This window comes from Girardinichthys multiradiatus, chromosome 2, assembly GCF_021462225.1.
Source record: "Girardinichthys multiradiatus isolate DD_20200921_A chromosome 2, DD_fGirMul_XY1, whole genome shotgun sequence".
In the NCBI taxonomy this organism is placed as follows: domain Eukaryota; kingdom Metazoa; phylum Chordata; class Actinopteri; order Cyprinodontiformes; family Goodeidae; genus Girardinichthys; species Girardinichthys multiradiatus.
The window spans coordinates 43,112,669-43,139,999 of NC_061795.1; the positions used below are offsets into that span (position 1 = coordinate 43,112,669).

Genomic DNA, 27,331 nt, shown 5'->3' on the forward strand with positions numbered 1-27,331 from the left:
AAAAAATGTGAAAAAAAGGTTTTAATTAAATAAGAAATGTAAAATCTCAGAATTCAATACTAGTTTTTACATTTTATTGGCAAAAATAATTGTAAATATCAACAGTGATCAGTCAAATATCATTTATTCCTGCTTGTCCCTCATCACTTTTTATTATGTCTTGATGATTTGTCATGAATAGCAGTGATTTTAAGTTTAATCGTACATGATTCTTCGATGCTTTCAGCATATTGGTAATTAATTCCTAACGTTCGTGCAGTATTCTTAATAGATCCTTTGCAAATCAAACTGAATTCTTGACAATTTAATATCATGTTTTATCTTTATTGTACCGGTGTCGTAACTGAATCTCAAATTTGACCAGAAAATTTGCAAAATCCCAAGAATCTTCACAAATCCAAAAATTGAGCAATTCTTGGCGATTCATGTTTTTCGTGGTCTGTGTGGAATAGTGGCTTTAGGAGCTTTTAGTCTACAGCGATACATCAGAAACAAAGAATCAGATAATTTTAAGATTAAAACAAAGATCCTACTCAAAATGTTGAGAGTATTTAAAAATGCAGCAGATGAGTGTGTTTATGTTTCCAGAAAGAACAACCTGGAGGAGTGTGAAGTGGAGCTGTATTTTGCACAGGACATGGAAATCCTCGGGAAGGTTTCCAGTCATCTGCTGAAGGAGGACGGAGAGGACGAGCTGGTCACAGAAAAAAACAAGGAGGAGTACATCAGGTGAGCAAGTAGAAGCTGTCGGACCTCACAGAAGAAGAATGATATCTCAGCAGATCTCAGAGAAGTCATGAAACCAAACCTTGGAAATGAAATGTGGATTGTTCCTGCAGCTTGCTTACAGACTGGAGGTTCACCCGCGGGGTGGAGGAGCAGACCAAAGCCTTCCTGGACGGCTTCAACGAGGTGGTTCCTCTAGAGTGGCTTCGCTACTTTGATGAGAAGGAGTTGGAGGTGAGGAGAAGTTGGATCCGTTTGAGCCCAAACACCAAAACATTCATAAATAGCTTTCCTGTTGCATGGGTTGGTTATCCTGTTAGACGTCTGTATAATCAGCTTATAAAATGTCTTATTATAATGGCTTTGCTTCATCCATTCATCAAAATAAATCAGTAGCTGTCTCATTTAGCACAACCAATTCTTGGACTATTTTTCAAGGAAGGTGACTGTAAAATCTGCCGTTTTAAGTTCAGACTGAGTAATGCAGGAGTTCACCATCTCACATCCCAACCCAGGAACCATTTCCAGCAAATATCAGAACAGTGTGCTTGTTAAATTATTTTACACAGTTTCCAGACTTTCACAGTTTTATTATTCAGTATAAATATTGTTGTTTTTAAAAAGTTCAAGTTTTTACACTCCATAAATCATCAAATACATGAGGTTAAAGACCTGAGAAGGTCCAAGAAACCAAGGTTAAAGGCGCTGCCAGAATAAAGCGTTTGCTTTCAGAACTTGTCCATAATGCTGCAGCCAGAGACCTGACCAACACCAGGAAACTGGATCCAATCACACCTGTACTTCAGGTGCTGCACTATCATCACAGACCTGTTCGCTCAGTGTTCCCAGGACCAGAACCAAACAAGGAGAAGCAGCATTTACTTGATATGCTCCTCGGATCTAGAACAAAGTTCCTGAAATCAGGACTGAAAACATTACTGTTTACTGGAGCTCTCCCATTAAAGGTAGAAGGCAGAGCTCTACATTAACTAGACGAACAGTTTAACAGCAGATTAAATCAACAACCGAACAAATCTCCGTTTAATCAAAGTGTATCCATCAACTCCATTTTCTCCTGCTGCTGTCCAAACGTCCTCCAAGTGGACTAGAAAACCTGGTGTCCGTCAGGCGGACAGACAGATGGGACTCAGAGGACAGAGTTAGAGGCAGCAGACTTACTAAGGCCACACTGCTGATGTTGTCTCGTTGCTTCCAGCTGATGCTCTGCGGGATGCAGGAGATCGATCTGGCCGACTGGCAGAAGAACACCATCTACAGACATTACACCAAGAACAGCAAGCAGATCCAGTGGTTCTGGCAGGTAATGGTGTCCAAACACAACTATACAGTACCACTGCACGCTGAAGGAAGTATCAGGGATGAAAAATAATCCCCATAACCTGCTGTTGTGTGACTGATCTGCAGGTTGTGAAAGATATGGACAACGAGAAGAGAATCCGTCTGCTCCAGTTTGTAACGGGAACCTGCCGGCTGCCGGTTGGAGGCTTCACCGAGCTCATAGGTACCTGGACTGTTCAATACGGGTTCTCTTGCTTTTAATCAGGATGAGGTGCTTATGTTCACATGAAGCTTAGTCCGTAATTATCAAACAAAACAGATCCAGAAGGAAAAGGCTGTGTATGAAAAACTAAGTACACCCCTTGATCCAATAACTAGTCATATTCTGTCTGACTGTATCAGTCTCTCACTTTGTTGTGGACCCATTCGTGTTTATAACGATGTTTCAGTTTATCGTGGGTTTGCAGACATTTGTTTCTGCACACCCCTGTAAAGGTCTTATCTTATCTGGACTTTGACTTGACCACTGCAACCATTTATTGACCCAGTTTGTACCAAGCTTCAGCGGTCAGACACATTTGACCACACATTGATTTGGTGTTGATGGTCGACTTGATGATGTCCAGGTCCTGTGGCTACAAAATAAGCCCAAATCATCACACCTCCACCACCGTGCTTACTCAGTATGAGGTTTTTCTGCTGCTCTGCCGTGTTTGGTTTACTCCAAACATGGTTCTGTGCATTATGACCAAACATCTGTAGATGATCTCGTCCATCCAAATGATGTTGTTTAAGAGGCTCCTGGTTTATTGAGGTTTCTTAGCTGCATTTGAACAGCGCCACCTAGCTGCTATCCTCCCTCTAAAATCTTAAGGAAGCATCAAGCGTGATTTTCACACATATGTTCCTTTTCTTTGTTTAATCAATAATGGCAGCGTTCCATTTGTTGACCATGTTTTAGCACATATGGTTGGGCTTAAACAATTTCAGAACCTCATAAGAAGCAGATCATTTTCCTTATGTCCTAATACATAAGAGGTAAGAAGCGATAAAAGGTGTGACTGTCTAGCTTGGTAAGATTTTGCTTTATAAAACTGTGGTGCTTTTTATTGCTGCCATCTTGGTTGTTCTGAAAAACTGTCATTCAGTTACTTCAATGAAAGCATTGCTGACTTGTCCGCTGTTGTCCTTTGAGGAGGGCTTATATTTGTGATGTATAAATTATGATTTCAGATGATTGTGTGATGACTCCTCTGTTTTTTCTCTCTTCCTCCCTGTAGGAAGTAACGGTGCCCAGAAGTTCTGCATAGACAAAGTGGGGAAGGAGACTTGGCTTCCAAGAAGTCACACATGGTGAGAAACAACCTCGCTGGTTGTTTCAGTAAAGTTTATGTAAAGATAAACCTCTTGTCTCCTTGAAGAAGTGACTCTTTGGAGATGGGATTCTCCCCTTGATATTGCTAAAAGGATCGACTTATTGATGTGGAACTCGTTTTTCTATCAATTGAAAAGAGCAAATGCTGGATTGTCAAATAAAATCCATTTATAGGTGCAGCTACAGTCAAAATTATTCAACCTCCACTGCAAATAATATATATTGGACAAAGGTATAAACAGATTAAAACAGGAACAATATATAAAGCTCATCACGGCTAATATCATAAGCAGTTTCCTCAAGGGAAACGCAAAATGCTGCTTCTGATGACTGTTGCAGTCTCAGTTTTATTTGTTTCATGACAAATATCTTCGGTACATTGTAGATTCTCCTTTAGCTTTCATGACCTGCTGCAAACGTAATTCACAGCCAGACACCAGCTTTTGCCAACGTTCCTGAGGAATCTTAGCCCACTCCTCGTTGGGAAGGTCCAATGCTACCCAAGCTCCAGCTTCCTCACAGACGGCGTGACTTTTTCTGCCTGGATGTCCTGATAGTTGACTGGTTCCATGCTGCCTTCCACAGGCTGCAGGTTGCCAGTGTCAGAGCAAGCGCAGCAGTCCCAGAGCATCACTGGGGTCTGTTGGGGTGCATGTCTTGGAGCCCCCTCAGTGCTTTACTGTGGAACCTGAATCTCACTCCCTGCTGCCAGCAGGTATTTCTGCAGGTCTTCTGCACTCAATCGAGAGATTTTAACCAGTCGGTTCCTGAGGAATATGGTGGCAACCACTGACAGCTTCATCTTTCTCAGCCACTGTTCCTTTAACCTTAAACTCATGAACTATGCTTCAAACTGTCCCATCTCCTAAAGTTTTGGACAACAAAAACTCTGCCTTAATGAAGCGTTGCCGTAAACAGTCCGGGTATTTCAGGTGGCTAGATGCAACCAATCAGTAGCTCCGCATCTGTATTCTCATCTGAGGAGTTATATTCAGGGGGTTGAATTATTTTGAGATTGCAGTGGTGGTTGACAGTAGAATTTAGAGATCAATTGGGATAAAATCCTTGTGAAATTAGCTTTATTTAAACATATTTTTGTGAATTTGTTTTTCATTCTGCCAAGAAAAACTAAATTTGCAGAAGAAATTAAATTCAACTGTGCTTGTGAGCATTTTGAATTACTAAAAAGCTGTGCAGCCTACTTTAGCACAAGCCTTGACTTTGTGTCCACATCAGTGTTTGAGTGTTTACAATATTTTGGCTGAAAAGTTGCAATACTGATTTGAATTTGGGGTAAAGGCCCCCTTCACTGGTTTTAAGACAGATTTCTTGTTCTTGGATGAGTAACATCTAGACAATTTGCAGAACAAAGCAAAATATTAATTATAAATTTACTTAAAAACAACCTTTTGCGCTTGTTTTGGTTCCCCATCAAACCTAGAGCTTCACATTCTTGTTTTAATCAGATAATATTAATATACTATATAGTACTGTATATAAGTACAGGGGAAGAAACTACCTTTGAATTTTATTTAGAGAATGCCAGAGGAAAGAAAACACAAATTGGGGTAAACTTGAATAAAATCCCAGCCTCGTCGAGTATTTAAACTGTAAGTATTTAGAGAAGGTTTTAACCTGAATGAATAACTTTCCTTCTTTGTGTTTTTCGGTTCGTTTCAGCTTCAACCGTCTGGATCTGCCACCCTACAGGAGCCTGGAGCAGCTCAGAGAGAAACTGCTGTTCGCCATCGAGGAGACAGAAGGATTCGGACAAGAGTGAAGCCGTTAAAGCAACAGGATCGCTTTGTTTTCTTTCTTTTTTTTGATATTGATTTTATTTTAATTTGTTAATCACAGGGCTGCAACCTCACAAAGCCGCTCACCTGCTAGAAGATGTCTGTCGACAGAATAAAAGTTAAAGTTGGAGCACAGAGGAGAGACCGTTGCTCCTAGTGTGAATGGACACTTGTGTGTGGATGCTCACTTTGTTGTAATAGTGTGAGTTCGACAGGACAGCACCACTCTCAGCTTATAAACTGCACCAAAACCCGATGGCATTAAAGCCTTAATGTCGCTCCACAACCACAGCACAGCTAACCGCGAATGCAGTAACATATCTACGAAAGAGAAACACTTTTAGCGTTTTAACAAGAGGATCTGAACATGTCGGAGAGGTTATCAGGAACTAGTTTACCTCTGTTACAGAGGATAGACAGAGGAGATGTGATTTTACTTTTTATTGCTCTGTTAATTGTGAAGTCAGCATTTTTTCTTGTACAGACCGAAAATAAATGAGATTTCAATCCCGAACCATGTTGATTCATCCCTTGTAGATTTACTGAATATAAACCAGTGTGAGTTCTGCAACTATATTACAGTATTACATTTACAGTGTTAAACTGTTTAATCATTTCATCTCCTGTTTTATAAAATGACAAAAAATGGCCCCCTGGGTTTGGTTGTGAAGGTTGCTGACCCCCCCAAAAGTTAATGGCAGCTAAACAGATGAACTCTTAGCCAGGAGTAGAGTCTGTGGAATAAAAATAAAAAAAGACATATAGTTAGTGGCAGCATGATACCAATGACCTTTAATGGTGTATAAACAATATTAGATGGTAAGGAGATTATCCCACCTGCGCTGTGGATCTTTGCAACTCCTCCAAAGTTACTAAGGAGAAGCGGTATCCTTGAAGGCGGTGGCTGAGCTGCAGAGCAGTTAGAACGGCTTGGAGCTGATTATTTTTTGTATTTAAATGTTTTTATTTAGATTTCAAACAGAAAACAGTTTCCCTGAGTGAGCAAACATATTCAGACAATAACAAAAGAAGAGAAGGGGATATTCATTTCCATTGAATATTGCACTGCTGTTTGTAGGAAATCTGATAAAGATGTCCATACATTTTCAAACTCCTCTGACAAAATAGGTCAGTTTCTCCAATGTAACAAAAAGAGGACATTTCCTTCGCCCACATAGTTGTTGATGGTGAGTCAATTTTTCACCACATTAAAGCTTTAATTCTTGTCGCCTGAAAAAGTCCAAGGTCCATGACCCTTGGTTCTTTGGGTCGATACCCAGTAGACAGAGTTTTGCATCACATGGCACCTGTTCTCCGACAGTATTTCTGGAGTTTGGGTTAAAGAAGGTACCTTTCAGAACACTTGGAACAAACATCTGGAATGCCAGGGGACTGTTGAATGAGCTTTCCAGATGTTCTATAACTCCTCATTAACCAATTGTACTGTAATAGTCTCAGTCTTCTGTTAATTGATTGTTTCTGAGCTTTTAAAAATGCCATTTTCCACTCATCCTGCTGTATATCAGCCTTCCGTGCCTCTAATCAGTTAATGCTAGATGCAGCAAATGCATTTTAAAACAGAAATGTGCTTCTCTTCCAGTTTCTTCACCACCAGGGCCTGGATTCATAAAGATCCTCAGAGTCCTCTCAGAGAGCTCCTAACTCAGCCAAAAAATTCCTGGTAAAACGTCGCAAAATTGTCACACAGCATTAAAATGTTTGGTACCCTATTTACATGCTCGTCATTACTAGATTTGCTTATTATTATGTTCACTCGCCACGCTGGTCATTTTCCTTCTTCATTTATTTGATATTAATATATCAGATAGATAGATCACTTCATCTATCAATCGACACATGATTTTACTAACTGGGTGAGTTCTAAAGGTTCTTTGTGGCATTGGGTTTTATTTAGTGGAATATAAGTAAAAGGGGCTGAATATAGTCTTTTACTTGTAGCTGTTCTTTTGTGTATATGTATGTTTTAATATTTTAATTGTTTGTATATATATATCTGATATTTTATCTTGCTGTTTCTCCTGCAGATGAAAAATAGCCTTTCAGCTAACTCTGATGCATTTGCAGCAATGCTACTAATGTGCAAAGTCCCTGTCAAATTAACTTATTCTATTTTCAGTTTTGTATTTGTAAAAAAAAAATATAATAATAAAACCATGTAACTTTTTCTTTCCACTTCCCAGTTATGCACCACTTTGTGTGGGTTTAACTCATCAAATCCCATTAAAGTACATTGCATTGTATGGCTTTAATGAAAGGAATGGGTATAAATGCAGACATCATCAGTTGTTTTCAGGGTTTCTGAGTGTTTTACAGTTTGCGTTTGGATTTTAACGCGTGTTTAGCAAAAACCTATTCGAGAATAAACCGCCAAACTGTGCTATGTTTGGGTTTTTTTAATGATTAGACAAAAAATTGGAATAAATTGTTTGTTTGTGACAGTTTTAGTAGCAAAGAGCCTGGAGGTACATCATTAAATTGTTTCTTTTTTAGTTTTTCTGTTTTCTGTCAATAAACATTGGTTTATCCGATTCTTTTATTGTCTGAATATTTTATAGGCCGGTGTTAAGTGGCTGGATTAAGGAAAAAAACTATTCTGCTGGAAATAGTTGGGATTGAAAACGGATGAAACAGTCCAAAAAAGCTCCAGAAAGTCTGGATACCTACTGATCAAGAGCAGTTTGTAATATTACAAGAAGAGACCGACTGGTTGGCAGGATAATATTTAAAAAAGAGGGATAACTCAGCATTTTGCTTCACCAACTGTATCTGGTTATAAGATGGACCTTCGGTTTAACCAGTTCATTATATTTCACCAGCGTCAGATTGGTGTTAATGAGCAGATGTTGTAAAATCCATGAATGAATCAAAGAACAACTGATTTAAAAACACGCAGAACAGATTTACATATTTACTTTTCAGAATTTCTTTCTTGCATCATTTAAACATAACTTGATTTTTAAGCTCTTAGAGCATAAAAGAGAACATGAACAATGTTGACCATAATTGAACCCAGTCCCTCTGAATCTACAAACCTAAACTAGTCAGAGTGATTGTTCATGTAGATAGAGCTGTGCCGGAGCCGGCAGCATTTTCCACTCATCAGGACGCAGTTTGTGGTTTGGCCTTCGGGTTCTCAGTAACTGGAAATAGATGCTTGGATGTAGCCACACAAATAAACTGTTGTTATGTTATCCCCACTGTTGGCGTCCTCTAGCCAACAATGGTTCCAGTCTGAAACTGGGAGCGGCCCGGGGTTCTGCAATAGAAGTGATGGAAATGTTCCAAGCAGCATGAGAGGATGGCTGTAAGTCCTACTGAGCACAGACACAAACTGACCCAGAAGGAGACCCTCTGGTCCAGACGATTAAAATACTTATGATTTATTTCTGGTGATTTTATTTATTTCTGTAACTCTGGATTTAAAAATACCTTAGAGGTCCAACAGAACATCAAAGACATTACTTAACAGATAAATGGAGACACAAATGCATAAAGTTGAGCAAAAGGGACCAAAATGCAAAAAACATCTGGTGCCTATCTCCAGTGGTCATTGGGCGAGAGGCGGGGTACATCCTTGACAGGTTGCCAGTGCATCACAGGGGCCCAGAAAGAACCACAAACACACCATAGCAGTGGTGTCAAACTGCAGTCCTCGAGGACTGGTGTCCTGCAGCTTTTTGATGTGTCCAAAGTCCAACATACCTGAATCAAAGGAATGAATTAGCTTCTTATGCACTCAAGCCCTGCTAATGATTTGTATGATTCAGGTGTATTGACAGATAGTCACATATAAAAGTTGCAGGACATCGGCCCTCGATTGGAGAGTGACATCTGTGTCTCAGAGTAACCAGTTAAACTAACAGTCATGTTTTAGGACTGTGGGAGGAAGTTGGAGTACCTGGAGAGAACCCACTCATGGACAGCTAGAAGATGCAAATTCCATGCAGAAGGCACCCAGGATTTCAATGCAGGACCTTCTTGCTCCAAGGCAACAGTGCTACCAACTGCTGCACCATTCAGCCCCAGAATGAGTAGAATTTATATAATATTGGGTCCTTGCCTAATATAATCTATTTCATTAAATAGGACATAAATATGTGAAAATTCAACACAGGATGAATTTCTTGCATTTTCTCCAAATTTCCTCTAAATATTAGGGTTTTGCACGTGGGAATTATGCTTGGAGTTGGTATCGACTTGAATTCATTACAGGATCACAACGTTTCATCCAACTTAACGGCAATAAAACTGTTTCAGTTGAACTAAATTCACGTGTAAAATTATTCTCTCTCTTCCGAGGGAGTAGTATTTTACCCAAAACACAGTCCCTCTGGCCTCCAGCTCAACACTTTTTCAGCCCCCAAGGTCCTAGGTTTTTACTCTGTAAAGATAATCTATTCTGGAATATTGAAAACCAGTAAGTGTGAGGTTGAAGGACTGTATGCATGCAACTACAGATGGAGCTTGGTAATTTTGTTATTTAAAAGAACAATTTAGAAATGTTCTTTAAAGTAGCAAAATGCTTTAAAAGTAGTGTAAAATATATGAGGCTTTTATTGTGGAAGTCCCGCCTTTTTCCCCATCCCGGAAGTACTTCCTCTGTGTTTTGGAGATGTTTTCAAATCGGTTCACATGGTTTAACAGTAAATGTAAAACGACGGTTGTATCATATTTAAATCCTGTTCAATATGATAAACGCGGATGAAGTGGCCGAGTTGTGTTACGAGCGTTTCCGCCGGCTGCCCCGGAGAGGGAAGCCCGAATCGGGCAGAGAGTGGAGCCTGCTGGCCGCTGTGCTCCGGATCACCCGGAGTCCAAACTGTGGCTCAGGTTAGAGGGCAGACACAACTGCAGTACTCTGGTTTTATTGTGCCAGTGGTAAATTAATGAACAAAGCTGTGTTTTTGTTAAAGGATCTTATTGTTTAAGACTCTGCAATACTGTGCAAAAGTTTTAAATCAGTCATCAATATTTGGCTTCCAAGCAGTCAGGCTGTCTTGTATTTAATGTTGTCTTGATTAAAATATTTCTGGTGCTTTAGAGAGATGCTGTTTGTTTACCTTTAATGTGCTCTTTCCTGGGTTATGAGCAGACACTGTATGCCGCTATGTTCTGTTATTATGGGTCTACATGATTCATGTACACCCAAAATAAAATATTGAATATATTTATTATTTCGTTGAATTTGGATGATTACAGTTTTTCACAAGATTAAAATATTACATATTAATATAAACGATAAAGAAATGATTTTTATTAAATATGTGTTTGGCCCACACTTCCAAAGGTACCAAAAGCTGGTCCAGTGATCATGGTGCTACTGTTCCTGGTTGCCAGCAAACTGGCCTGACCTCTGAACCCCGAGGATCTATGGAGTATTGTAAAGAGGAAGATGAGACACCAGACCCAACAATGCAGATGACCTGAAGGTCGCTATCAAAGCAACCTGGGCTTCCTGAACACCTCAGCAGAACCACAGGCTGATCGCCTCTGCATTGATGCAGTAATTTATGCAAAAGGAGCCCCAAACAAGTACTGAGGGCATTTACTGTACATACTTTTATGTAGGCTTACATTTCTGTAAAAGATCATTTTTTGTTGGTGTTATACTTGAGTTTTCATTAGCTGTGAGCAATTATCAAAACAAAAAGAAACGCTTCTGAGTTCTGACCCGCTGATTACGGTTGTGACCAATTTTTCCAGAGTTTGATCTACAAATCAGAGCTGATTCTGATGTCTGACCGTTTGATTGGTTTATCTCTAATTACAACAAAGCAAACCGTGAAGAGCAGCTTTAAAACTTTTGCACAGTCAAGACTCATTCCTTGTGGTTCAGCGCTGCATAGACTGTATGTAAAAACAGCAGGTAAACCGTGAAGTGAGTTCAATGTTCTTGTTTTCCAGTTGAGATGGAGGTGGTCTCTTTGGGAACTGGGACTAAGTGCATCGGGAAGGCAGCCATGAGTCCCGCCGGTCTGTGAGATCCTGTTAATGATGGTTCCTTATGAGTCTCTGTGCCTCACATTTGTTTTAAAATATTCTCAATATTCTAGTCTCCCTTAATGTGGTGCAGATGTGTTTAGTAGTTTTTCAGTGAAAACTGTTGTTAATAAATTCATCAAAGGGAGAGACTGGAGTAAACTTTCCTTCGTTTGCTGAACCAGGAGACGTTCTCAACGACAGCCATGCAGAAGTCATCGCCAGGAGGGGTTGCATCAGGTGGATGTTTGTGGAGGATTCCTCCCTGTTCTGTTTCCTTGTAGACGTTTCCTCCCACCTGACTCTTCAGCTCACTGGGGATGGATTTCTGTGCAGGTATCTGATCCAGGAGCTACACGGAGCTGTGAGCGGTCGCTGCAACTCGCTGTTTCGCCAGGTGGATCAGAGAGGGAAGTGGAGGCTTCAGCCTGGAGTTTCCTTCCTCCTCTTTACCAGTCATACTCCATGTGAGTCCAGTATGCTCCCAGTGCGCTTAACAAGCTCTAAGTAAAGTATGAGCTCCTTATCATCTGCATTTTCCTTATTTTTAGCAACAGAAAAGCTACTAAAAGTGAGTTTGTAGTATTTTTTTTGAATGTGGGTACGTTTGCAAAATTTAGCATTTGCAGACCCTTACATTAATACTCTGTTCCTCTTGTTCAGAGTTGATGATCTTCTTGTTGATCTGAGATGCTGGTAAATAAAACCCCTCCTTATCTTCCGGTTCAAGACATACTGGTATTTAAAACCCCCCGTTCCCATCTAAACAAAAGTGACCCCACAGCATGACTCTGCCGCCACCATGTTTTCACTGCAGGTTGTTCTTTTGGTACCTTTTGGAATTGTGGTCCAGAACGTCTAGTTTGGTTTCATCAGACCATAACATGTTCTCTCACAATGCTTTGTGATATTTCTTGCGAGGCCCGGCAGATCTTGCTGTCTGACATTTAAACAGACTAAACTTTTCCTTTTACGTCAGTTATTATTATCAGTGAGAGAAATTACTTTCTCCAAAGTCTAAAGTTTACATACGTAGAGACTTTGCCTTTAAACGGTGTGCAAAAGCCCAGATGATGATGAGCTTCTGATGGCTTCATAAGCTCCTGAGTTATCTGGAGCCACATCCATAGAACACCTCAAACCTCCCCAAGTTGACAATGGCAATGTCCAGCCATCATACTGTTCAGGAAGAAGACGAGTTCAGCGTCTGAGAGGGAAGCGTGTTTCTGTGTGAAATGTGTGACACAACCCCAAAACAAAAGCAAAAGGCCTTATAAAAATACTGGTTGATGCTGGTGGGAGGGCATCGTTATCTACTGCTAAACAAGTTCTGCCCCAGAATGAACTGAAAGGCCACTCAGCGAGGAAGAAGCCATTACTCGAAAAACTGCATAAAAAGACAGATGATTGTTTGCAACAAAAGAGGCGAGAGCTAACAAAAGTTAGCATTCATTAGGCGAGAGGTGGGGTTGCCCCTGGACAGGTCGCGAGTCCATCACAGGGCAATAGATGTACACAAACAACCATGCACACACACTCATACCTAAGGGCGACTTAGAGAGCCCAATTAACCTTACAATCTGTGGGAGGAAGCCAGAGTACCTGGAGAGAAATCACACATACTCGAGGAAAACATGCAGAAAGAGCCCAGCCTGAACCCATGATCTTCTCGCTGCAATCAACAGTGCTGTGCACCCACCCACCACCGTGCAGCTCACCATCATTACATTCAGAGGAAATAGTGGGAAACCAGACAATACCATCCCAGCTGTGACGTACGGTGGTGGGAGCATCATGTTGTGGGGGCTTTAAATCCCAACTTTAATAGTTTACTTCCAAGGACTAATGCTCTGTTCTTTTTATTCCCTTTGGAATCCTGAAGCTTTTTAAGTTGTCACAAATTAAAAGAACATCTTCCCAAAATGTGTGGGAGGGATTTTCTCACATTGTCTCCAGCACTGTTGCTTAATAATGATATAATGTGTGATTTAAAATAACGTATAAATCTCCTCCAACGTAATCCTCTCCGTCTTTTAGAGTTTATCTCACAAATGAAAAGTCAGTCACTTTCTGATACTTCAGTCTTCATTCTAGACATCATCTTCCAGTTTACCTCGAGGTGACACTTCATTTAATAGTTCTTCATTGTAAAAGCTCTCAAATGAAGCTATCTGAGGCTCTTGTCTTTTATCCCCAGGTGGTGACGGTTCCATCATTCCCATGACTGACTCCGAGTCCCAGCCCTGCCCTCCTGTCACATCTGTGAGCAGCTGTGAAGAGACTGATGGAGGAAAGAAGCTGAAAAGGAAGGTTGAGGAGCCAGGCGAAAGAGGAAAATTTAAGCTGCATCGTCTCGAAGAGAAAGAGACAAAAGAAGAAGAAACGGGCCAGTTTGAATTCAGGACTTATCCCACTGAAACACCTGATGGAGACGTGTCGGTTCCTGCTGCAGTGACGGAGCTCAGACCAGGAGACTCTGCAAACGTGAGTCCGTCACGGGTCAGGGATGTTCACAGGACTGGCGCCAAGTGTGTCCCAGGTGGCCCGGTGGACCCTCTGCACCCTGGGCCGAGGTACCACAGTACCGGCGTCCTCCGTGTGAAGCCGGGACGAGGAGAACCGACTTTATCCCTGTCTTGCAGCGACAAACTGGCCCGCTGGGGGGTGCTGGGCTTCCAGGGTGCGCTGCTGTCTCATTACCTGGAGGAGGCGCTGTATTTCAGCACTGTGGTGGTGGGAAAGTGTCCGTACAGCCAAAAAGTCATGGACAGAGCCTTGGTCACAAGGTAGGGGCTAGCTGAAACTTTGATCCTGCTGATGTGTTTCACTGTCACTGGAAATGAAGAGCTGCAATTTTACTACAGTTTATAGAAAACATCTCTTAATTTTCAGCTGCTCATATTCTGCAGCTACAGTCACCTGAACAACTGCAGGAAGGCCAATTGTTTTTCTCTTCATTTATTTCCTGCCAGGGGCGTTGCTAGACATAAAGCTGTACTGGGGCACAAGATCTGAACATAAATAAAGTAGCCCCCACATGATAATAGAAGGGCACGCGACTTATGAACCAAAAAACATCCGCTTTTCTTCTGAATCTCTGATCTAAATCACTGCCTTCAGGTCTTCTTCAGGTCTTCTGAAATCGACACCTTCTGCAGGGATGTCTCTTGACGCTCGCCAGATCGCGCAGGGCGAATAAAAGCACTCTGTGGCGAGCTCCACGGCGGTGAATAATTGCTCCTGATATAACTTTATTTTGAAATTCTGGGGGGTTACCTAAGTAATGACCTGCTGCTTATGGAGAGCCAAATGGGACAAAATTAAATGAATAAATAAATATGAACCATGTCCCATGAAAGAAAGAAATTTAGAGTGAAATATTTATTTGTATTTTTAAATGAATTTACCGTATTTTCCGCACTATAAGGCGCACCGGATTATAAGGCGCACCTTCAATGAATGGCCTATTTTAGAACTGTTTTCATATATAGGGCGCACCGGATTATAAGGCGCATAGAATAGAAACTACTGCAGTCAAACGTTTGACTGGGGTTGCGTTATGCATCCACTAGATGGAGCTGTGCTAAAGAGAATGTCAACAAAACAGTCAGATAAGTCAGTCAGTCAAACTTTATTAATACACTACAAACCAGCGTTCTGATAACTCCATTCACCCTCATGGTAAGGTCTCCTCTATATAGAATTCTATTGAATAGAGCCAACCGCACGTTAGGAATGCATTGGAGTCTATGAAGTTGAAGTTGAAATCAAACGTTAGTTAAAACGTGAAAGGGAACTTTTCCCTGATTCAGTAAACACGTAAAAGAAACAGTTTGATGCACTAAATCAAACGTTAGTACTGTTAACCTTTCCTGTTTCTGTCCCCTGACCGTAGTCTGATGACACAGGGGAGACGCTTTCTCCAGGGCCGAAGTTACTAGTTTCCTCGGGGTTAACTCCCTCACTCATACGTTGCTGAGTTGAGCATGAAGAAACAGCATCAAAACACTGAGTTGTTGACGAGATTTGGGGTTCTTTTTAATGACTTTGCAGCACGTAAAAACACAGGGCTTACAGACTCATACACCGCTGCTCCGGTCGCCGTCTCTACCCACCCCACACACACAATAATACCGACGTCACTCCTTCACTCTTGATTCTCAGGTACGGCAGCACACAGCGCCACCTCTGTCCGGAGGAGTAATGTCAACATCTTCCATACACACACACGAAACATACACCCCACACACTGAGCTTCTAATCACATATAGTTCAGGCAATTCCTGCAACAGTACATTCAAACGTTATACACACACAAGTGGTGTTGGACTAGGAGTAAGCACAGTACAGGTGTTTACCGCTATTACTTCGGCGACACCCCTGACTACGGTAGCCGTAATGCTGCAAGCGGTGCGGCTTTGTAGTTTACCAGTCGTACTGAAACATTTTGACAGAGCGCCGTGTACAACCAGTATGGATCAACCAATTAACCAATTGATCCATATATAAGGCGCTCCGGATTACAAGGCGCACTGTCATTTTTTAAAAAAATTAAAGGTTTTTAAGTGCGCCTTATAGTGCGGAAAATACGGTAATTTAAAAAATGACATTATTTATTTTTTTTCCTCATTTAAAAGTTATATAAAATTATTAGATGGGACATTTAATAATTTAATGGTATATTTAAGTTAATGAAGTATTAATAAAAAATAAATGGTACATTCAATTATTTAAAGGTAAATTTTTTTATTTTATTGGACATTCACATTTATTTATTTCCTGATATGTTTATTTAATTTCATGTCTTTCGGCCCTCCCAGTAACATGGATTACAGAAACTGTTAGCGGTGCGGGTCGGTGTTCTGACGCACTGAGCCATCTCGTAGAACTTTCCGACCGCCTTTCTTCTGGACGTATCGGTCCGGTCGGGTAGGGTGGTCCATTAGAACACCTGTTACCTCTGTAAGTCCGTCATCCACAGAAAACGCTGCAGAAATTCTCTGCCTTGTCGGTTTAAGTAAAAAAGGTTTTATAAAAGTCGACGTTGCGCTCATTTTCAAACTCATTTTCAGCTCATTCAAAGATGTGGCCACGGAGAAGTTAATTTCTGCCAAAAATATCACATATTTCTAAGAAAAAACTTTGATATTTTCTGATGTTGAAAAGTTTTTCATTGCAAAAAAAAGAATTATAATTTTCTGTGGTTAAAGGCATAAATTTCCGATATGCATTTAGAATTTTCGGAGCTTTTTTTTTTGTCGGACATTTACTCCTTCATGGCCACATTTTTCCATCTATGATGGCCCTAATCCTCTCTCTTAATCCAGCCTTTCTGTGAGCAGGATGGTTAAAACATGGCAGCTGCTGAACTCTTTTCCTCTCGTTCACTCCATGCTTCTTTTTATGAGGATGTAACGGTGCAACAACACAATCATCAACTGGAGAAAACATTATACATCATAACTTATTTATTAGTTATCCCTTAGATTTAGCAAGACTGTATTGGTTATAGTTGATTTTCTCCTCTTTGTTTTAGCTTTTATAAAACATAACTAATATATCCACAAACAATGTTGGTTCATATTTTTCCCTATCGAGCAGCAATAAGAACCCAGTTAGGATTTATTCTAAATGTGGGATATTTCTGTTTATGGAAGGAGAAACAAAGATGCTATATGGCTAGAGTGCCAATAGTAACTAATATAACTATTCTAGATTTGTTCCTATGTTTTCTAGAATGTGAATGCAAATTCTCAATTGTGTTACTTTATCTATTTGTTGTCAGTAGAAAGAAAAGAAAAATATGATGTATTTATTTCTACACTGTTTCAGTCTGTAGTTTCTTTTTACCAAATAAACAATTTGGGGTTTTTACCAGTCAGATATGAGTAAGTGCACATTTAGTAGCTTTATTTTTTACAACTGGCACTACACTAGTGCATGTTTTAGTCTGCTAATTTATCTTCAATCTTCTTTATCCAAGCCTGCTATAAATTACATTTGAGTTCAGTTTAAGCCATGCAAGTTCCCTTTTTAACCAACTCTGTAATCCAGCTGTGGCCAGTCAACGTCGTATGTTTTGTTGACAGCTACAAGGGCTACTCCTGTTTGAGCCTGAGAGAGAACACGTTCTCGAGCTGGGGTGAAATTTTCAGCTTTCCACATGGACAGGCCAATGCCGTCTGGAGAAAAGTTTTAGTGTCTGACGAGAGAAAGACTGAGCTGGTTGGTTACAGTAACAAGAAATTTTGAAGGAGTAAATGAGAGGCTTTCAAACCTACAAACACTATCAACTGTTCCGCATGGTGGTGGCAGCATCATTCTATGGGGCCTGTTATGCTGCCAGTGGTACTGGTGATAACAGCTAGACGAATGAAATGTGGAAACATCACAACTGGTTTTGACATAAATAAATCAGGCCAATATTAAGTCATTGGAATGTCCTATTCAAAGCCCGGACTTCAACTCTGTTGAAAAATTCTGGGCTATGTTTAGAAGCTGTGTCCGTAGCAGGAAACCAACCAGTTAAAGTGAAGCCTACCAATTCTGCCAAGAACAGGTACAGAGCATAGTCGAAGTCTTCCCTTGTGTGTAATTGTCCTCTACTTGCAGGTGCTCCCACGTGTCAGGCCTGCCTGATGGTTTCTCTGTTTGCTCACCACTGCTGCTGCAGTCCAGCCTGGAGTTCCCGTTCAGCCAGAACCAAACCGAGCTTCAACACCGGGCTGGGCGCATCTCCCCGTGTGGAGCAGGTGAGTTTGTCGTGTTCCTAGAAAATGCTTTGCTGAATAGATAAAACTTAGTTTACTTTGTCACAGTTTCAGTGTTAGGTTGTCTGGAGATCTGACATATTTACGAGGTCATGGAAGACAGACTGGGGTGAAATTCAAACAATTCGGGAAATATCTGGAGATCCACCACCCTGGTGAGGAAAATCTGCCAATTTTCAGTTTAATCAGAACGGACTGTTTTCGGTTGGTTGGAAACTCAGAAATCCAATTTTCCTCCAATCAGTGAATGCATCATACCTACTCTCACCAGGTTGTGTCAACCATAGACATTAATACGTAGACGCCCTATCGAACGCTAAACGGAGTTACGACGTTGCCGCCATTTTTGTGGAGTCAAGTCGGAGAGCCAAAATGCCTCTTATGTGTGCAGCATGAAATTGTTCAAACTGTTTAGGTGTCCAAACCAAATCTTGGAGAGCTGCACTTTTTTGTAAGAGTTCTCAAAAAAATTCTGACTTTATTCTTGTAATTTAAAAAACCAAAAATTCTCTTTGCCTGGCCCTGATTCTCCGTCGTACCAACGAACATAAGTGTGTGTGTGAATAAATAAGTTGATGCATTAACGTAAATATCTGTGAAAATGTGCTTTATGAAATAAAGTTCCTTTATGCGTATTAGTTCACATCACAGCCTTGCCTCCAGCAATATGGCGGACACACGGTTACGTCTCAGCAGCGGGCCAACCCAGTCAAAGAGGCGTCTACGTATTAATGTCTACGCTGTCAACAAAACTGTTTCTGAGAGGAAGCCTCAAAGCCTGTCGAGACATTTCTGCGGTTCATTCAGGCTGGAAGAGAGAGCAAGAATGTTAGCAGATAACAGGAAGGCTAAAGAAAACATTTTGAATATTGGTTTTATATCGTCCTACGGTACAACTCAGAGGTCACAGATTAGCGGACCACGTGCCGTCCGATCCGGACCCAACCTGATTTTAAACATTTATATATTACTGCATGTTGTCCAAAAGTGTCTAGTTGGACAACAAGCATACGGTCTCAGTAACACACGAGTGTTCACTGTGAGTTCAGTGGATTTTGGGAAAACATAAAAAACGTCTCGCTGACCGGGAAATGATCACAGAGTGCATGGAAGCTGTGGCAGAAACACTTCAAGATGGAAAAGAAGGACAACTTAAGGAAAAGGTTCAGCAAATTACCCTGCCTGTCAAAAGTACAAGGAGAGCAGAATTATACCAAGATGCACAGAACCGGCTCGACTGGCCATTCAAAGTGTGTTTAATATGAGTGCTTGAATTGGATTAAATTGGCATATGAATAATTGAATAGTTGATCAGTGGTTACAAAAAACTCTAGTGTTAATTAAAAGTTAAATAAAGATGAAAGAAAATATTTTTGTGTCTTGCTTAAAAATGTTCGGACCCCAAAGTGTTTGGATGAGGCAGGGAGTGGACCTCCTGCTGTTTTAATTTGTGGTCCCCTGGTATAGCTGTTAAAAAACGAAAGCTATTAAAATTGGTACCAGCAGATGAAGGCTTTACTAAAACCAGAGATGCAAATAGACTGTAAAAGTCTGATTAGTGCATCTCTAGATACGCCACATGAACTCAAGTTTGTTTTATTGAAAATATTCTTAGCATCACTTTCTCTGTGGCTGTTTGATATGTGCAAAAGTTTGCACACCATGAACGAGGCATTTACGTTTATTTGCTTCAGTTTGAGGGGCCTGATTGAGGAACCAGTTAATAGAATTAATAGAATGAGTGAGGATGTGTTAAAAGATGCTACAAAGATACAGTATATATCTATAATGTCGGGCTAAAAACGCTGTTCTGATCCTGAACAGTGTACACGTCTCATATTCAGACTTATTTTTCCGAAATTGCAGTAAAATATAGAAATAACACTCATCAAATGATCCAATTGTACAGGTACATCTAAAAAATAAATTATCGTGAAAAGTTCAATATTTTTTGTCATTCATTTAAGAAACACATATAGATTCATTACACATAGAGTGAAATATTTCCAACTTTTATTTCTTGTAATTTTGATGATTGTCTTACAGATAATGAAAAGCCTAAATTCAGTTTCTCAGGAAATCAGAAAATGGTCAAAATGTGAGGTACCGGAAACTCATGGTGTCACACCATAATCTGCTAATTAACTCAAAAATACCTGCAAAGGTTTCCTGAGCCTCTAAATGGTCTTTCAGTCTGGGTCATCGGCTACACAATCATGGAGAAGACTTCTGACTGGACAGATACCCCAAAGACAGTCATTGTCACCCTCTACAAGAAGAGGCAGCTACAAAAGGCCACTGCTGAAGAAGCTTGTTGTTCACAGAGTTCTGTATCCAAGTATATTCATAGAAAATTTAGTGGAACAAAAAAGTGTGGTAGAAAAAGGTGCAACGGCAAAAGAGAGAACTGTAGCCTTGAGAGGATTGTCAAGCAAAATCCATCCAAGAATTTGGGGGAACTTCACAAGGAGAGGACTGAGGCTGGAGTCGGTGTATCAAGAGCAACCACACAAAGATGTTGGAATTATGATTATCGATTAATTAATATTTATCAAGAATTATAATTAACAATCATAATTTGACAAAATTAATTTCTTAACCAAAATCCTCATTTATGAATCGAAGACCAGGGATGTCTTCTGGTGTTGTAATTGTGGCTCAACGCCTTTGATAAAATGCGTCTTACCTGGGCTGAGGAGAAAAAGAACTGGCTTGTTGTTCAGTGGTCCAAAGTCCTGTTTCCAGATTAAAGTAAATTCCATTTGAAAAACAAAGTCAAGAGTCTGGAGAAAGAGTGGAGAGGCACAGAATCCACGTTGCTAGAAGTCCAGAGTGAAGTCTCCACATTCGGTGATGATTTGGGATGACATGTCATCTACTGGTTTCGGTCCACTGGGTTTTCTAAAGTCTACAGTGAATGCAGCCATCTACCAGGAAATTATAGAGCACTTGACGCTTCCTTTTCCTGACGAGCTTCATGGAGATGATGATTTCATTTTTCAGCAGGACCTGGTACTGGCCCAGCTTCCCAAAGGTACCAGAAGTTGGTTCAGTGACCATGGTGTTACTGTGCTTGATTGGCCAACAGCTGGGCTGACCTGAACCGCACAGAGAATTATAAGATGAAGATTAGAGACACCAGACCCAACAAGGTAGACTGATCTCCATGCCATGCCGCATTGACGCAATAATTCATGCAAAAGGAGCCCCAACCAAGTATTAAGTGCATATGATGCACAGTACATGGACATACTTTTCAGTAGGCCTACACTAATATTCCAAATTATCAATGAAATGAAAACCTGTTAGAGCACAGGGTCTCAAACTCCAATCTGCAAGGGCCTGTGTCCTGCAACTTTTACACCCATCTCTGCTTCAACACATCAGGAGATGCGTCTAAAAGCTGCGCTATACCAGTCGTGGAGCACATTCATATGTTACAATGGCCTAGAAACATTGACTTTAATTTAAAAAATAAGGAAATAATAAGCTAGAAGATAAACTAATGTAGAGAGCTGTCACTACTTTAATTGCTGTCGTCAGAATTTCTACAAATCCTTTAAAACATTTTGAATAATAGTGATTATTTATACAAGACAAAACACATTTGTGGAAAAACTCATTTCATTATGTCATTTTGTTTTACTTTTCCTAATTATTAACTGAAATAAACTTGTCTTTCAGCTATAAGCTGGTGTAATGTTGCAGATCAGCCACTAGATGTCACTGCCAACGGCTACAAACATGGAGTCACGAAGAAAGTCCTGGGAACACCTAAAGCCAGGTACAAGCCTCACATCACACAGTGTTGAAATATGGAGGTGATGATGTGTTTATGGTGTTTGGGTCATTATAGACTCCCTCTGAGGGTTGTCTTCATGCTGTTGTGTCTTCAGGTCTCTTCTGTGTAAACTGGAGCTTTTTCATTCGTTCCTGTCTCTAGTAGCGGCCACTGACCCTTCAGCTCTGCCCGACTCTCTCAGGTAACAAACAGCCTCTCCATCCAGCAGAGGTGTGTGATTTCTCAGTAATATTTGTAGAGAGTTTAATAAATGTTTAAAATACATTACCAGGACAATCCAGCTTTAGATAAGGCCAGGCATCAGTTAAATATAAAAAAACATTTCAAACATGTTTGATTCACACTGATTTTAATGTTTTTTGCTTCATTAGGAACCTCTTTTTGCTTGTTTCTTCAGTTTGTTAATAAACCTGTACCTGTACCGATGCTCATTGTGGTCAGATATTTAAACTCTACTGTTAGTTTTTTCTGTCATGAATTTTGTCCAAATTATTCTAACATTTATCTCTTAAGTGCCTGTTATACAGTTAGTAAATTCCTAGGCTTTACTTTGACTATAATCTTGTTCTGGTTGCTTTAAAATTCAGGCATGTTTGACTCTGCAGCAGTGCTGGGAAATCCAGTATTTAGAGCTCAGATTGGATATAATCTTTTCTTTCAGTTTGTCCCTGTTCACGTATTTCTCATATTTTTGCCAGTGTGCACTTCTAATCATATAAGTCAGTTTACACAGAGACATTGTAAGAACATTCCTCACCGGCAGATACCAGAATGTCTGAAGTGTTTACAGTCACTGAAAGAGGAAGCTTTCAGGGAGAAATGAAATACTGTTAAGTATTTTTTAATCCTTCCTTCTGCTGTGAATCAATCTTTTGATTGGCAGCTGAGTGAAACAACAAAATATCTCCTGAAACACAAGTCTGTGTATTGTGTGCTCATGGCTGGGAATTTTCTACAGAGGAGAAACAAAGATCCTACTGTTCCTCAGCGTTTCAGCAGAAAACCTGATCCGCTGCTTTCTTTCACCTGAAAAACAACCTGCAGCTTCCAGTAAGACAATTATCTAACCGTGTCACCGGGAAATTTTCTTCTTTTTGCAGTTATTGCAAGTTCCTTGCAGACAAAATAGTAGCTTTCCAGCTGCATGATAATGACTACAGGGGTATTAAAAACTGCTGAATTTTTGGGGTTTTTCAGTAAATTAGGATATCACTGAAAATGTAATTTATTTCAGTAATGAAATTTAAAAAGGGAAACCGGTATCTATGTATCTATCTAAATCTATCTATCGATCTATCAATCGATCGAGATATACCTATTTACAGGGGTTGGACAATGAAACTGAAACACCTGGTTTTAGACCACAATAATTTATTAGTATGGTATAGGGCCTCCTTTTGTGGCCAATACAGCGTCAATTCGTCTTGGGAATAACATATACAAGTCCTGCACAGAGGTCAGAGGGATTTTAAACCATTCTTCTTGCAGGATAGTGGCCAGGTCACTACGTGATACTGGTGGAGGAAAACATTTCCTGACTCGCTCCTCCAAAACACCCCAAAGTGGCTCAATAATATTTAGATCTGGTGACTGTGCAGGCCATGGGAGATGTTCAACTTCACTTTCACGTTCATCAAACCAATCTTTCACCAGTCTTGCTGTGTGTATTGGTGCATTGTCATCCTGATACACGGCACCACCTTCAGGATACAATGTTTGAACCATTGGATGCACATGGTCCTCAAGAATGGTTCGGTAGTCCTTGGCAGTGAAGCGCCCATCTAGCACAAGTATTGGGCCAAGGGAATGCCATGATATGGCAGCCCAAACCATCACTGATCCATCTCCATGCTTCACTCTGGACATGCAACAGTCTGGGTGGTACACTTCTTTGGGGCTCCTCCACACCATAACTCTCCCGGATGTGGGGAAAACAGTAAAGGTGGACTCATCAGAGAACAATACATGTTTCACATTGTCCACAGCCCAAGATTTGCGCTCCTTGCACCATTGAAACCGACGTTTGGCATTGGCATGAGTGACCAAAGGATTGGCTATAGCAGCCCGGCCGTGTATATTGACCCTGTTGAGCTCCCGACGGACAGTTCTGGTGGAAACAGGAGAGTTGAGATGCACATTTAATTCTGCCGTGATTTGGGCAGCCGTGGTTTTATGTTTTTTGGATACAATCCGGGTTAGCACCCGAACATCCCTTTCAGACAGCTTCCTCTTGCGTCCACAGTTAATCCTGTTGGATGTGGTTCGTCCTTCTTGGTGGTATGCTGACATTACCCTGGATACCGTGGCTCTTGATACATCACAAAGACTTGCTGTCTTGGTCACAGATGCGCCAGCAAGACATGCACCAACAATTTGTCCTCTTTTCAACTCTGGTATGTCACCCATAATGTTGTGTGCATTTCAATATTTTGAGCAAAACTGTGCTCTTACCCTGCTAATTGAACCTTCACACTCTGCTCTTACTGGTGCAATGTACAATCAATGAAGACTGGCTACCAGGCTGGTCCAATTTAGCCATGAAACCTCCCACACTAAAATGACAGGTGTTTCAGTTTCATTGTCCAACCCCTGTAGATATAGATATATATATTACACACAAAGTCATACATTTGAAGTAGTTCTTTCTGTTAACTTTGATTATTATGGGTTACAGAATATTAAAAGCTCTCAGATAAGAATATTGCAGAAGACTAATAAAAATGTTTTCTAAAAACAAGAAATTTTAGCTGAACTATGCCAGTGTGCTCTACAGTATATGCATTCAGTACTTGGTTGGGGCTCCTGTGCATAAATTACTGCATCAATGCGGCATGGCATGGAGGCGATAAGCCTGTGGTTCTGCTGAGGTTTTCAGGAAGACCAGGTTGTCTTGATAGCAGCCTTCAGGTCATCTGCCTTGTTGGGTCTGGTGTCTCTCATCTTTCTCTTGACAGCAGCCCATAGATTCTCTGGGGGGTTCAGGTTAGGCCAGTTTGCCGGTCAGTCAAGTACACTGACAAACATGGTCATAAAAGCAAGCATTCTGCTGGAAAATGAAATCAGTATCTCAATAAAGCTTGTCAGCAGAAGGAAGTATAAAGTGCTCTAAAATGGTAGATGGACGTGTTGACTGTGGACTTCAGAAAACCCAGGAGACCAGAACCAGCAGATGACATGGCACCCCAAATCATCTCTGACTGTGGAAACTTCACTCTGGACTTGTAGCAACATGGATTCTGTGCCTTTACACTCTTCCTACAGACTCTTGAACTTGACTTCCAAAAAAAAGATACATTTACTCTCACCTGAAGAAGAGGAGTTTGGACCACTGAGTAACAGACCCATTTATTGTTCATTCCTGTCCTTAGCCCAGGAAAAAATTCTTCTCACTTTCTCTTTGGTCCAGGAGTGGCTTAACACCAGAAATGGGACAGTTTTTATCCCATGTCCTGGATACATCTGCACGTGGTTGCTCTTGGAAGCACTGACTCCAGCTGCAGTTCATGCCTTGTGTATCCCCCAAACTCTTAAATGGGCTGTGCTTCACAGTCCACTCAAGGCTGCTGCTATCCCTGTTGCTTGTGGATGTTTGTCTATCGCTTTTCTTCCTTCCACTAAACATTCCATCCATATGCTTGGATACAGCCCTCTTGGAGCAGCCACCTTCTTTAGAAATGACCTTCACCTTGTGGAGGGTGTCAGTGACTGTCTGCTGGTCATCTATCAAGTCAGCAGTTTTAGCTCATAATTGTGTGGGACATACCAAAACATTTCTCTGTCAGAAATTCCTTTTTATTTGTCTTATACAATATTAAAAACGTCTTGAGAAACTTAACTGTGGGTTTTCATTAGCTGTAAGCCGTAATCATCAAAATGAACAAAAATAAGTTTGAAGTGTTTCACAGAGTTTTTCTTTATGAAAGAAATAATTTTAATATAAAAGTTGATATTTAAATAAAGGTATTACAAAAGTATTATTTTCAGGAGTGAACATCTGAGACTTTGAGGAGAAACTGTTGCTGCTTTATGCAGAAACAGGATCAGGTTATCTGCTCTGAGTATACATACTCTGTAGGCATTTCTCCTCCCATGTGGTCCCATTGTTCACAAATATACCTCAGCTTGCACCTTTCATCATTTTTTTTGTTTTGTTCTACTTCCAGCTAACCAGCATTGATAACACACCTGAGTACAGCTTCAAATCTGCGGTTCCCTTGTTTTGTTGCAGCGTTACAAGCAATACTTAAAATGCAAGCGCACAGAGATTCCAACTCTCTGTTATCTGTGTTCCTTCAGGTCGGGAGAGCTGCACACCTACTGGGACTATAAGCAGGCCTCCCAGTCGTATCAGCAGGCCTGGCAGCAGCTGCGTCAGCAGGCCTTCCCTCTGTGGCCTCGCAGCGACAGAAACCTCCTCCTGTTTCACTGAAAACCGACTCCGCAGCAGGAATGTCCTCGTCGGGCTCGATGAAAAACCTGCTTTGTTGCAGCACCAACTCAGAGGTCATGTGTGGAAATAAGGCTGCTTTTAAACCGATTTTAAACCGAGGATGGCAGAAAGAGACATTTTTCATCACAAAGCGTTTGTTTCCGCCCGCTGTCTATTGGCTCAGCTGCTCTGTAGCTCAGGGTCCACAGCGGGACGGCCCGCTCCGTCCTGCTGTTCAGAGGGGCTGATGTCTGCGTGTTACGGCTCTATTTTCATGTCACATGTTGAGCTCTCTGAAAACACAGCTGGGATGTACCTGCCTACAAGTTCCAGTTCTCTGCATTAGTTTTCAAACTGTCCCTGCGTTTGTCCCACAGATAAACCAGTGTGTCGGGTTTTACTTCTGGTAATCTTTAACAGCTACATAAAACCCAATCGGAACTTCTTGGGTGTTGGTACGTCGTTTTCCAGAATCGCTGAGTTAGTTTTACACCAGATGTAACAGGACACACACCTTCCAACAAGTCCTGCTTCTGTCTCATCTATCCACAGAATATTGTTGTGGAATTTCTTATCAAAGTGGAGAGAAGTTGACTCACAAGAAGAGAAAATCCGGACTTTGTCTTAATAAGTTTTATTCAAAGGCATTCAGCGTTTGAATGACTCTGTCACCGAGCAAGTCAGTTGAACAGAGCCCCGAACAGAAATCACAAACAGTATTTATACCAAAAATGAGGGTGTTATCTCAACTTCAAAGAGTTTTAGAAATATGGCCCCTAGACCCTCCCCGGGTCAGAGTTAACAAAGTTATTTATGAGGCCACCCATCTACCTTCCCTTGAAATATACACTTCAGGAAGTGTTAACCATAAAACTCTCCAGCATTTGAATTTAGAGTCCATCTGCTCTAAATAACAGAACACTAATAAAACACAGAGGTCAGAGGAGAGAGGTAGATGGAAGGTCACCTGTGGGTGATAAAACACAGAATCAAATGAGAGAGGTGAAGGGAATATCAGAGCACTTTGAAAGAATTTTCCATTACAATATCTTCCCGAAAGTCTTGAGGATCATCATTTTTGAGGACTGTGAGACGGGCCCTTGTGTTCTGTTTTTTGTGAACAGCGACCCAGTT

The 27,331-nt window shown here is 40.9% G+C and overlaps 2 protein-coding genes across 8 annotated transcripts in view; both read left to right on the forward strand.

The window, feature by feature from the left end:
- wwp2 (WW domain containing E3 ubiquitin protein ligase 2) overlaps nucleotides 1–5,710 on the forward strand; it is a 76,905-nt gene extending 71,195 nt beyond the window's left edge. For all 4 annotated transcript variants that reach the window (XM_047381540.1, XM_047381554.1, XM_047381551.1 and 1 more), the window contains 6 exons: nucleotides 589–729; nucleotides 840–960; nucleotides 1,943–2,047; nucleotides 2,152–2,248; nucleotides 3,306–3,378; nucleotides 5,081–5,710. In XM_047381540.1, the coding sequence (XP_047237496.1) occupies nucleotides 589–729; nucleotides 840–960; nucleotides 1,943–2,047; nucleotides 2,152–2,248; nucleotides 3,306–3,378; nucleotides 5,081–5,180 (637 nt within the window). In that variant the 3' untranslated portion in view covers nucleotides 5,181–5,710. The remainder of the gene's footprint in view (nucleotides 1–588; nucleotides 730–839; nucleotides 961–1,942; nucleotides 2,048–2,151; nucleotides 2,249–3,305; nucleotides 3,379–5,080) is intronic.
- A 4,099-nt stretch (nucleotides 5,711–9,809) lies between these two features.
- Nucleotides 9,810–26,876, forward strand: adat1 (adenosine deaminase tRNA specific 1). Of its 4 annotated transcripts, none has more exons than XM_047384494.1 (9): nucleotides 9,810–10,047; nucleotides 11,122–11,190; nucleotides 11,382–11,442; nucleotides 11,533–11,663; nucleotides 13,394–13,982; nucleotides 17,809–17,948; nucleotides 21,651–21,750; nucleotides 21,863–21,949; nucleotides 26,065–26,876. In XM_047384494.1, exons 1-9 carry the CDS (start codon nucleotides 9,906–9,908, stop codon nucleotides 26,195–26,197), a joined length of 1,452 nt encoding a protein of 483 aa, XP_047240450.1. In that variant the 5' UTR covers nucleotides 9,810–9,905; the 3' UTR covers nucleotides 26,198–26,876. The 4 variants fall into 4 exon arrangements, with proteins under 4 accessions (XP_047240450.1, XP_047240466.1, XP_047240456.1 ...); XM_047384510.1 differs by having other exon boundaries at nucleotides 11,382–11,436; XM_047384500.1 differs by having other exon boundaries at nucleotides 11,385–11,442.
- Nucleotides 26,877–27,331: the final 455 nt, after the last annotated feature.

Bases quoted from the DNA above. Each gene is read 5' to 3' on its own strand.
- adat1 (XM_047384494.1), top strand. From the start codon at position 9,906: ATGATAAACGCGGATGAAGTGGCCGAGTTGTGTTACGAGCGTTTCCGC. The intron at 13,983-17,808 runs GTAGGGGCTAGC...CTCTACTTGCAG, and splicing joins GACAGAGCCTTGGTCACAAG to GTGCTCCCACGTGTCAGGCC. The intron at 21,950-26,064 runs GTAACAAACAGC...GTGTTCCTTCAG, and splicing joins GCTCTGCCCGACTCTCTCAG to GTCGGGAGAGCTGCACACCT.